We start from the raw sequence: 12,629 nt of genomic DNA, 5'->3' as shown, positions 1-12,629 counted from the left end.
AAAAATCTATTTTTTTTTTTATATAATCTTGATATATATTTGCGAACATAGTTCGAATAAAATTCGTATATTAATTTGAATACGTCTGTGTTGCAATATTCGTATTTATCATAAATATTGTAAATGAAAAACTATTAATAAATATTAAAATACATTCTTACGGAAATTTATCACTAATAAGTCCAAATCATTTATTTCGAGTACTTAAATTACTGATGTACAGTAATTTAAAAACTCGGAATAAGTGATTATTTGGACTTACTAGTGATAAATTTCCATAAGGGTAGAATATAATATTGACTTAAAAAAAAACGAAATATTTAATTCTATTTTTAAATTGTAGATAATACTGAAAGAGCTTTAATTTTACTAAAACTTTACACTATTGTATATTTTTTAACGCGTAAAATATGAATTTATAAATTAAAATTGTCGCTCTCGAATGGATTATTCCTAATCCTTTATTATTACCTTTTATTACTAATTATCAAAATCATATTAATGTACAATTAGAACATAATCTTATATTTCTTTGTGTGTTGCGAGAAATAAAAAAATAAGTAGGATTTATTGCAATAAACCATATTTATTTGAATAATAATAATAATAATAATAATAATTAGAATAGTAAATAGATACAATAAAGAACACTTTTAGCAGGCCAATTTCCCAGCAATGCTCGTGAATTCTATGTTTTCTATTTTTTTTTTTTTTTTTATCTGAAACGAATGCAGAGAACATATTTCAAGATAAGCGCATCATAGTACCCATTAAAAAAACATGATAACAATCAATAATATAGAAATAATATTTTCGTTAAACGCGCATTTACCGTATCGTTAAAACAATTAAAAATATTATGGATACACACTGTACACAGAGAGAGATAAATCATACTAAACGCTTGGGAACAATTAAAATTTCTTTTTTTTTTTTTTTTCATTAACATGTAAACGGCATTGTGTATTAATTATTGATCTTGTCGGTCTAAAACAACAAAAAACCTTATATTTATTTGCACATAACTTGAGATTGCATTTGCATAGCTCTTTTTGAGAGAAAAATGATTATTCGTTTTGTATTACGTATCGCATCAGTATTTTTCATCATCAGTTGCGCGTTTGTGTGTATGTATGTGTGTTGTATTATGTGTGCCTATGTGTGCTTTAAATGGCATCAATATCGAAGTCTTCCTCATCAGAATCATCTTTCACGGCGGCGGTGGCAGCGGTGGCAGGTTTCGGCACAGTTGTCGGTTGCTGCTGTTTCAGGGATTCTTGTTTGGCTCTATCATCGTATTCAATCTAAAAGAGAAAAGTGTGAAACATTAAAAAGTTATGTTACAAAATTATGTAACATACTATAAATTACGTAACGTGTCACAATATAATATATGGAATATAAATAATATAGAAACAAAAGAAAAAAATAATTCTTGAAAAATTAAAGCGTGAAATCCAAATAGAAAAATAACTCTTGGAAAGAAAGATATATTGATTCCTTAAATCACGTTGAACAATTCTAATTGATTTAATTATCGCAGAACAGAACAAAATAAAGATATAAGCTAGACTTGTCAATTTAATAGAAAAGAAAATTCCAGAATTAAAATTAGAGCAAAATTAAATTAATTTTGAAGAATTGGTATTTGATTGGTAACACTGTAGCGAAATACTTACTTCTAAATCGTCATCTTCTTCCTCGGACTCAGACTCTTCTTCCTCTGCAACTTTTAACCATGTTAGAAATGGTGCGGCCCGATCGTGAATCTCTTGTGACAAATCCTTCGAGACGTATTTTTTACTGACTTTGCTCGACCATTCGTCAAATGCTTTTTCCTCCAGGATATCAGCGTCGTAAAATAACTGAAATAGATGCAAATACTTTTATTAATTTAATAATTATAAAATAATTTCATACGGATCTTTCAAAGAAATATGAGATGTAAAAAGTGCTCAAAGAAATGCAAAGTACATATTTTTAAAATAGAAAAAGTGAAGAAAGATCATATTTTAATAAATAGAATCATAAAAAAATTAAAATTGAATCTAAAAGGTAAATAAATTCCAAAGTCGTGATTCTTTTACCTTAAGAATTCCAGGAACCTTTGGCATCAGGGCATCCTTATGCAGCGCAATGACCTGTTCAATACCTCTGATCAAATATTTCTGCGCCTTGATGTCATCATGGGTAAAACGCAGCAACAGTACGCGATACTTCTTTGCCTGTGCGGCGATTCCTTGATCGAATAACAATTCAGCGAGGATCAATGGTGCCTTGGTCTTGATTTCGAGACGTTCGGCCTCGGCTACGAGCTCTTTGTGATTATTGTCGAGCTGACCGGCATCGCGGCGGCACTTAACCAGTTTGTAGAACATATCCATGCGCTCTTTCTCACTCTTTTCGAGATCATCGCTGATAGTCATGCCCTTTGCGCCTTCCGTCAGATCCTGGAGACGAGCTCTGACCGCTTCTTCGGACACATCGACCGCCCATTTATCGTCATCCTCATTGTTGGTGATCTTTCTTTCCGGCGGAGGCTCCACCACGATATCTCCGGAGTTGTTGACTTCATTTTCCGGCGAGCAAGATCGATCGTTGCCATTGGTAGTGGCAGCAACGGTTGCGGATGCAGCCGCGGTGTCACCATTGGCACGTTTCGAACGTTTGCCGCGTTTGCCCTCCGTCAATGAACTGCCCTGCACCGCTGGATTCAGACTCGGCGGATTCTTCAATATGTAGGTGTTCAGCTTGTGGTTACTCTCTAGAAGACCGTGATGACCACAGGCTTTGCAGCCTTGTGAGATCGTACCCTTCTTCGAACTGACCATCAGCTCAGTTTCCGGATTGTCACAAGCTGGACATAGAACATATTTCCGAATAAAACCATCGAGCAAATCTTGCAGTTTCGTGGCATCGTGCGAGCCGTTGACGATAAAACGCTCGTTCTTGAAATCAAACTGGGTCTGCGCACCCAGCTCGCAACCGAAGTACTTGGTCGGATAAGTGGCCGGACGGCCGATCGCCTTGGCTACGTCCACCATATTGACGATCACTGTCTTGATACCGTTTCCTTTACCCTCCACCTTGGCCTGAATCCGCGGCATTTTATAGCGATAGAAGGCATCGCTGACATTGCGATTGACATTTACGCTTCCCATGATGACCGTTGTTTCCGCCTTCTCTTGCTCTTGACAAACTTAACTTCTCCGATTGATAGTAATCTCCGACGAGACGTCGTTGTGAAAATGTTAACAAATCGCGACGAAAAAATCAACTCTCAAGCAGTGATGTTGGACTCGCTATTCGCTTTTTTCCTTTCAAGTAGGTAATGTTTTCGTCCTCGTTCGTCTAGATCGTCTCTGTCGCACGTTTCCAGCCAGCGGCAGTTTGATAGCCGGCAGTGGCCAATGGTAGGCAACAGCTGCCGCCTGTATGTGCTCGCTCGTAACAGCAGCGTGTCGAGTCAGGGTGGTTCTGCCTGTTTTCAGGGTTGTAATCCTTGTTAGCGGTAAGGCGTGCCGCGCCGCTACCCGCTGACGCCAGTCACGTTTCTCTGAATGGCTGTAACTTCCGATGCCTATTACTGCAAGAAAACTTATTTTAGTTTATTTAGCTTATCTAAATCTCATCTTATTTAGTCTTAAAAAACCTCGTTTAAGAACCCATTAAAAAATTGACGACTACAAACCTGGAAAATTTTGAGGTCCTGTGCTTGGGCAGGACCAGGTGGAGGTTTAGGAATCGTTGGGTGGTATCTTGATGCCTCGAGTATTGCCTCGGTTTGGCGGTGGCGGGTGGGGTAGGGGGATAGTCTTCAATGATCATACACGCTGCGTGTCCGTTGCTCGTCGCCCTAAGAAAGCCCGGTAATCGGTGGTACCAGGTCGGTAGTGATGTTGATGTTAACTCGCTGGTTAACTCGCGCGAAAACCAACGAACGTGGGTGGTGATGGTGTTGCCGTTTGATGATCTCCGGTCGGATGATAGTGTCCTACTGTCGCCGCCGCCTTTGCTACACGCCGATCCTTTCCCTCTGGATGATATCCTGGATGTTTCTGCAAAGAAGAAGAAAATTACTATCTTGATCAGTTTATTAGAGAGCATGATTTTTATAAATTAGAGATAATGTATGTAGAAAGGGATTTCTACATACAGAAAATTTTCTCTTGGAATTTATCCTGAAAATCATGGTAATCGTATAGGATAGTATGGTATTGGAAGAATTTTATAAGAATTTCTTTGATTAATATCTGCCGCAATAAGATTTTATTTTCACAATGAAGAAAAATGCAGAATATTATTTATAAAATTTTATTTTAATATATATATATATATATAATAAAATATTTAATCACATGTATTTTAAATTTTAATTTATGTAAGGAAAGAATCATTTAGAATCTGAAAGTAAAATATTTGAATTGTTTAAAGAACTATTTAGTTTTTTAACGAAGCTAATCAAATTATACAACACGTACAATTAAAATATTTATTTTTATCGACTATCTTGCCTTCTATTGATCTCTGGCCTTAATTTTATCGGATTCATTTCAAACGCAAGATCAGAGGATAAATTCTGGACACACAGTAAGACAGAAAATCTTGCAAATTGCTTTTATCCATGCGAGTTCAATCTGCTAAAAGCGTTCACGGGATGTACAGGACCATGTGACTGACATTTAGGGGAATTTTTCAGGCACCAGATGATCATCGGACCGGTGTAAGTTTCATCTGGTTGTGCTGCTAACGATCATCCGGATAATTTTCGTGCGGAACGGGCCGTATTAGGATCATGATAACGAAAGTCGCGAACGGACTTGATGTCCTTCTTGAAGATCGCGGAAGCTAAATCACGACGAGCTGATTTAATCTCTCTCGATAGTCGAACAAATGCAATCGCAATAAATGAAGATTCGCTTGAAGGAAAATTGAACGGAAGTGGCGTTGTAATAATAAATGAAGATATACACATGTAAAGCTGTTGCCAGAAAAAATATATAGCCGGATTTATTTGCATATTATTTTAATTCAATTAAAAGAAAAAAAATTAAAACGGTAAATAATTTAGCACTGTCAATAAATGCTTGATTGATATTATCTTATCCTAGATTATTTGATACGACAATGTACAGATAAATTTTTCAAGGACAAATGTTTAAAAAAAATAAAAAAAAAAAATCGATCGCAAATGGATATATATGAGAGTTTGTGATTGTCACAAATAATGACATTGATATCCCTCCCGATAAGAATGAGACATCCCGTAGGATATCCTATCGATTTAGCGTTGGAGATACCTGAGAACGCAATGCGTATATAGTCTCGCGTTTCTGCAAGTGCACCATTATATAGTATACAACAGTACGCAAATAGTTTGCAATTCCATGACCAATCGCAGCCGGTGCAGTTGTTTATAATAACCATATGCATTATTAATATTGATTCTCGCGCTCCATTTATCGCGCTATAAGCGGTGCTTTCGATTACTGTTAAGATATACCTTATAGGAGACACACTTAGGCGAGGACTATAAGTCTTAAAGCGGAATAATCACAGTTGCAAACTGTATCTCGTCCTCTAATTCGGATAGCATATTTTCCTAAGTCTCGCCCTTAAGAAACAATTGAATGAATGCAAAGTTGGAGAGAACGACGAGCGAAATGACACCTAGGTCGGAAACTCGACGCAATCCAAGATCAAATCTCCGCGCACCACAAAATCCACGCGGGACTGCGACTGTTCGGGGACGACCTCCCGAAGGGATCGCGTGTACCGGAAACGGAGTGGGTTTACCTGCTCGGTACAGACGCATAAGTCGTGATTTGCGACGTTGACGCGTCTTCCGCGGTCGCTGTCGTTGATCACCAGGTGTACCCAGATTTCTTCTCCAACGGCACTCTCGAAGAGCAGAGAGGAACAACGACGACGTGGAGGAAGAGGGATGTGAAGACCCGTAGGCGGACAGATGGGCAGAAATGGGGAAAAAAAAGTGGAGCAGATCCGTCGCGTTGTCGAGAGATAGAGATAGAAAGAGAGAGAGAGAAAGAGAGCGAGAGAGGCAGAGAAGGCGAATCGATTCTCGCGCAAAAGGATAGTGCAGAGCTCTCGGGAGTCGAAGTCGAAGAGGAGGTCGGCCTCTCGCTAGCGCGCAACTAGAGTATAGAGTCACTCGTCGGTCTCTTCGTGGTCTGACAGCTCTCGGGACCCGGATCGGCCTATCCCCGCGGCGCGCAGGCGTTCTCGACGTCCACCGTGAATATTGATCCGGGCGCTGACGCCGATCCGGACGCCGACGTCGTCTCTTCTACGGAGAGAGAGCAGCCTTCGGACAAGGTCACTCTACTCCACTCTCGAGTAGCTAACCGGCACGTAGCTCGAGCGGTTCGCCAATCGCGACAAATCTTTGCTAATATAACTATATGTATAGACGCGTCGATCGATTGTTGTATGTAATTCTCGTGTATTCGTGAGATTAAAATTTAATCTTCAAATTATGTAAAATAAATCCAATTAATTATTCAGAGATTTCATCGTATTTTGTATTACATTTTAATCTCGACAGAATTTTAAATTAATGTTAAATTATGATCTCGAAAGTTTTTAGCTGTAATATATATATGTATAATGAGATAGAGAGAGAAATGAAATTTCGCGATTAACAGTAACTCGACCGGTGTGTATCAATCAAATATCGTGGGAAGATCTAGGAATAAATGTAGTGGGATAGGTCGGGAGGGATAGATTGACCCAGGTCCAGGTCGCGTCGAGGTCACGTGGTTTGGGGATCTGTTTATGCCGTTTCTTGTACAATTCTATGTTTAATTAGACATCAACCCTCTGATTAAAATAAGTGACAAATATATCTCGAAGTAGCAGATAAATTAAATATTTCATTCGATATAATAATATTATAATATTTATATATACACAGAGAGAAGTTTTTTTTATTGTTAGAATTTACTCTAAAAATCATGGTAATCGTAGAACAATATGGTATATAAAAAATATTAAAATCAAAATTGGAAAGCTCGTATGAAATAAAAAAATATTAATATCTACTACAATAAGATATAGAATATGTTCGATTAATTTTACTACGTACATATTCATATTTTTTATCATGGTAGATATTAATCAGAAAAGCTTTTATAAAATTTATCCAATACCATATTGTCCCACGATTCATCATAATTTTCAGGGTAAATTCTAAGAGAAAATTTTTTCCGTAAAATATAATAAAATCGTTTTTAATATTAATTGAACGTTTTGATAATTTAATAACGATTTTACAATATTGCAAAACTAATATTACGGTTGTTTCAATTTTAAATTAAATGGAAAACAAAGTTAAATTTTGCGAATAACTTTCAATAGACTATCCCAGTTTTCCGCATCGTTGATGCTGCTACGTCAATAAAAATGGACGATTATACCGATAAATTGAAATCAAATTAAAACTTCTAACACTCGTTTACTCCATCTTACGTCTCGTTGCGACGCAATAATGCTATTACTGCATTTCTTACTATTACGAATCTTGCAAACTTTAAACGGGCAAAGTTTAAATTTTTTCTTTTTTTTTCTTCTTCCATCGTTTTAATATATTACACAATTTTTCTTTTATTTTTATAATAATTAACTTCGATAAGTATTCTATCGAAGTTAATTTCGATTTAAGTATCTTAGAAATTCATTAATTCATTATTTACGTTATTCCTATATTCATTTCCGTTTTCCGAATATTTCAAATATATTTAAATTTTTGTAAAGAAACTTTGTCTAAAACATTAAAGTCTTTCTATTATAAATATACTGAAAAAAAATTTGTTAACTTGACTAAACCTTTCAACTAAACAACTATTTTGTTAATTGAACATATATTAGTATTTACGTTTTGTTAGATTTAGTATATTATACTGAATTTAAATATTTTTATATGTTTAAATTAACAAAATAATATTTAGTTGAAAGGTTTAGTCAAATTAATAAATTTTTTTTAGTGTATATTTATATAATTCTATTATTGGTATACATTTTTCTAAAATGGAACGTTTTCCTCTGGCGAGTAAATTTTCACAATAAAGAATAACTGAAATCGAGAATTTTTCTTAAAGAAATTCTCGATTTGTTATTCTACGCTGTAAAAATTTACTCGCCAGATAGAAAGTAGTTAGCGTGCAAGTTTACATCGTGTATAATTTTCCAGCAACCAGTTTAAACAATTACATTCCGTTTAGGAGTGTTGTTTTTGTCGGTTTTGATACGCTGTAATTAACGACCCCGGATGATCTTCGGTAAACACTTTCCTCATCGCAAAACCCGTTCCGGCATACTTGCTCCTTGCTCGCGATTCGCATCGGATTCGGAGAAAGTAAGAGAGCGAAATTCATCGACGTTAGTTTATCCGCTTTAACCGAGATGCATTATAATGTAATCGTATAATTATTTCGCATTGTCGACCATTTTTTTAGAGAGAATTTCAACCGCGGCAGTGATAGATATTCGCTCGCTCGAGAGATCGGGTTGCAGAAATTGCAGTAGGAGAAATTATGCATGAGAACCACTGCATCTTACTGATTAAGAGGTATTATTTTGCATCGTTATCGTATTTAAGGGTCAAAGTAGCAGGCCATCTTACAAGCCAGATAAATAAAAAAAAATTAAAAAAAGAAACAACGTAAGTAATTCTCTCATGAACAAAGAGGAGGAAGATTTAGATTTAAAACCTGGTGCCTGACGCAATCGTCTGGAAATATTTCTAGAACTCCGAAAAAACCAGTGTCTTTCAAAATTTGATAAAAGCAAACGTAATATATGTATATTTTGATGGTAAAGAAATTTTTCATTATTCCTATATCATGTGTATTTTGTTTATTATATTATTGTGTTCACACACACACACATAAAAAAATAGAAAACATACATTTTCTTATATAGATACAGAGAGAAGAAATATAATATCTGTATCTAACAATAAGAAAAATCTGTATCTATAAGAAAAGAAATTATATTTTAACTATCTGCTGTTACATACAAAAATGACCGTAACGATCTTATGGACTGACGGCTCGACACTGCGATAAAAGTTTATCGCTGATGGAAACGTGTATTTACAAATACAATTCGAACGCGAAATTGTCGCACAAAATTGCCGATCACGATGATGTTGAATAACATGAACTATAAAATGGTGCCGGAAGAATATATTATCTGCGATTATCGACGCTATTTACAGCGTTGTATAATCTAATCGCGGCGCCACATATTTACACCCGGTATCTCAGAATATTTCTACACAAGGTAATTTTTTTTTAGAATTTATCCCGCGAAAATTCCATATAGTAATCGTGGAACAGTATGGTATTGAAAGAATTTTATAAGAATTTCTCTGATTAATATTTACCATAAAATATTAATATCTATCACAATAAGATATAAAATATGTTTGATTAATTTTACTATATATATATTAATACTTTTTATTGTTGTAAATATTAAGGCTTCTTGGTTCTCGTCACGACCATGTTTAATTGTGACGTCGAGGCGAGAAAATATATGCTGAAAAGTTTTGAGTGTAATCTTTAGATAAAAAGATATTTTGATGAAACACAATATTAGATGACTTTAATATATTTTTGAAATATATTCTGAATTCTTAACCTTTCCCCCGTATAATCAATCGACAACTGTAAAATGACTGTGACATGAGACTATGAGACCTGATCCTTGATCCGTATATAGCCTTGCACATGCGCAGTCATTCCACATGACAAAGTCTAATGTTTCAATTATTTTACGATTGTTGCATGACAGTCAAGGGAAGAAAATAGTTTTCGGAATATTTTAAAAGTGTGCTAAAACCATCTAAAATTGTGTTTCATTAAAATATCTTTTTATCTAAAAATGGCACGCAAAAATTTTCAACGTGTATTTTCTCGCCTTTGACGTCACAATTTAACATGACCGTGATGAGAACCGAGGGGCCTTAATCAGAAAAACTCTTAAAATTCTTCCAATATACCATAAACCAATTCTTTTCTCCAGGTATTAAAAGTCATCGCTAGAAATGTACCAAGAAAAATATTCCGACTATCAAAAAAGACCTCCTGTATATAAGGAATGAGTTTAACTCTAAAACAAATTCAATCAAAAATATATATTTTTTAATGCAATATATGCATGTAATATAAACTGAAAAGAACTGATCTGTTAAATCAAGAGTTAATTAAATAGATACTGTCTTTATCTAATATCGTTTAATAAATAAAAGATAATGTACTCCGATTAAAATCGGATATGCATTGTAATATCAGCCTTAAACAATACGCGAGTCGTGATTGGATCGCTATTGAATACTCAATGTATAGTTATCATTAGATGACGCAGCAATTTGCTATTTGCGTGATATGCAAATGACATGCGAGGCAATTGCTCCTTCCTTCCTTTTTTTTGTAGCAAGTATGTGTCAAGTTCAATGTTTCAAATCTATATTACGAGCTATAAAATATAAAATATTCATTCCTCCTCTTTTTTTTTTTATCTTTTTCTCCATCTCTCTCGCGCGGACGATATAAAATAATAAATACATATGTATACACACGATACACGATACCAATTTTAAGTAAAACAGATCCAATCGATACTATATGGATAATTAATATGAGATTCATCTTTTATGAATATACGAATAAATGAATATTATATGGATTAATTAAAAAGATTCAGACAAGATTAATTTTTTATGGGTACGTGAATTATCTTGCGCGAAATTTTCCACTTAAAAACATAGAAGATAAAGAAACGGATAATCAATAACATTGATTATCCGTTATAAAAAAGTCAATTCAGTAAATCTTTACAAGGATCCTTATCTTCTAAAAAACAAATATCGCCGTGTTCGATTATCGATATTTGAAAAAATAAAATAATGTGTCTCATAAATATACATCAGAAAAACGTATCATAAATGTGCATCTCATTATATATATAATCGCTCTCGTAAATAGATAATGTCTAACAATAATAGAACCAATTACAAACAATATATTGAGATAGATTTTCCTTATTTTTCCATTTGACAGCTGCACAATTTTGCAGCTGTCAAATATTATCCGTATTATTTTTTCATTATTTGCGATTACAATTACTAATTATAAAAATAAAAAACTCTTCGAAAAAAATATCTACATTCAAATGCGATATGACAGTTAAATCCCTGTATTGATTATTTCATATGTAATTTGTTTATCACATCATACTCTTACGTAACTTTTTCATAACTTCGCGTGGCTTAAGCGAATGCACAACAGAATAGGAAAATAGCCAAGGTGATAGCAGAGGTGATAAAAATGCAAAATGGTACTATTATTATAATGTGCTTGTTTAAAATCGAAGCTCTTCGTTTAAGTCGTAATTTTCGCAATTTTCCGAGTTCGAAAAATTTAAATATCCGCTCGCCTCTAAAAATACGTCATTTCTCATACGTGCGATCGACTTTTCTCCGTACATCCGTTTTGAATATTTTCTTCTCGCACTTTTATTTACACACGTGTCTATTTGACTTTAGGAAGAGAGAATAATAAATTCGCAGGAAATGTGCGCAGAGCAGAAAACGATGAGCGGACCCACGTTGAGCCGAGACCCGGCATGGGAAAGCTCGTTTCCTCCTCCGGACGGTGACGCATCATGCGACACGCACGCTACATTGCCGTAGAAGACGAGGAGGAGAAGGGACACGTTCATTTCCGCAGGCGAGGGGGCCGTTGCGGCTCCGCACGCCGCGTGTCGTCCAAAATGGCTGAATCGCTAAAATTAGCGGGCCTAAGTGAACGAACGAGGACGCAGTAAGAGAGAGAGAGAGAGAGAGGTTATGGAGCTAAGAAAAAAAACAATTAGCGGATTTGAAAAATTCCAATAATACTTCGTATCTCAATGATTAAAATTGACGGAAAAAAAGGGAGAACTTACCTCGTCGTCGAAGTAAAGTCATATAAAATGGTATCGCCCTGCTGGACGGCCGCTTTCTAGCGTGAAAATCCGCCGCTCGGGTGAGCCTGAGACAGATGGATGTATCGCCCTCCTCTTAGGGAGGTGCCCGATTATACGTCTCGCGACGAGAAGTCGAGGAACTGCGAGCGAGATACGAGCTCGAGCGAGAGGGATAGAGCGCGTAATGCGAGAGTGACAGAGTGAGAGAGAGAGAAAAAGAGTGAGAGAGCCGGCCTTCTGGTGCCTTCTGTCGTTGCTCTCGATTGCTTCCTCGAATGTTCATCCACGAATTCGAGTCGGCCGATTTGCGTTGTCAGCTGTGCTGTTTCGCGAATTCGCGTGGAGATCGCTCGGAGGCTCGAAACCTGAGACGTGCTGTGCTAGACTACGCTGATATTACCCCGAGATTGACTCGCGCTGCGCGATGGCTACTTACTGTCGGACAAACACGAAGTGAGCGCAGTCGCGCGCTCGCGAGCGCCACCACTTCGCGGTAGAGATATTCGGTACTAACGAGCGACTCGCTCGGTAAAACAGAGCGGTGATAAGGAGTTTTCAATTCAATTTACATTTTTTCATTTATTTATTCGATTTTATTTTTCTTTACTTATTAATTTAATAAAATTAATTTATTTAAT

The 12,629-nt window shown here is 35.8% G+C and overlaps 2 protein-coding genes across 3 annotated transcripts; both read right to left on the bottom strand.

The window, feature by feature from the left end:
* Positions 1–566: 566 nt before the first annotated feature.
* eIF5 (eukaryotic translation initiation factor 5) lies at positions 567–3,161 on the bottom strand. The gene is made up of 3 exons (XM_029309316.2): positions 2,088–3,161; positions 1,680–1,865; positions 567–1,304 (listed from the first exon to the last, which is right to left on the bottom strand). The coding sequence occupies exons 1-3, from the start codon at positions 3,159–3,161 to the stop codon at positions 1,167–1,169; spliced, it is 1,398 nt and encodes a 465-aa protein (XP_029165149.1). The 3' UTR covers positions 567–1,166.
* Positions 3,162–3,523: 362 nt separating this feature from the next.
* On the bottom strand, positions 3,524–12,447 carry LOC114936207 (uncharacterized). 2 transcript variants are annotated; one of them, XM_029309317.2, is made up of 3 exons: positions 11,971–12,447; positions 3,692–4,058; positions 3,524–3,586 (listed from the first exon to the last, which is right to left on the bottom strand). In XM_029309317.2, the coding sequence occupies exons 1-3, from the start codon at positions 11,990–11,992 to the stop codon at positions 3,547–3,549; spliced, it is 429 nt and encodes a 142-aa protein (XP_029165150.2). In that variant the 5' UTR covers positions 11,993–12,447; the 3' UTR covers positions 3,524–3,546. The 2 variants fall into 2 exon arrangements, with proteins under 2 accessions (XP_029165150.2, XP_085341975.1); XM_085485849.1 differs by lacking the exon at positions 11,971–12,447 and adding an exon at positions 5,797–6,463.
* Between the last annotated feature and the right edge of the window lie 182 nt (positions 12,448–12,629).

The sequence above is a fragment of the Nylanderia fulva genome, unplaced genomic scaffold, assembly GCF_048542155.1.
Source record: "Nylanderia fulva isolate GAGA-0341 unplaced genomic scaffold, ASM4854215v1 Scaffold4, whole genome shotgun sequence".
Classification (NCBI taxonomy): Eukaryota; Metazoa; Arthropoda; class Insecta; order Hymenoptera; family Formicidae; genus Nylanderia; species Nylanderia fulva.
Note: the sequence above shows the minus strand (reverse complement) of the source record. Positions and strands in the feature narration are given on the sequence as shown.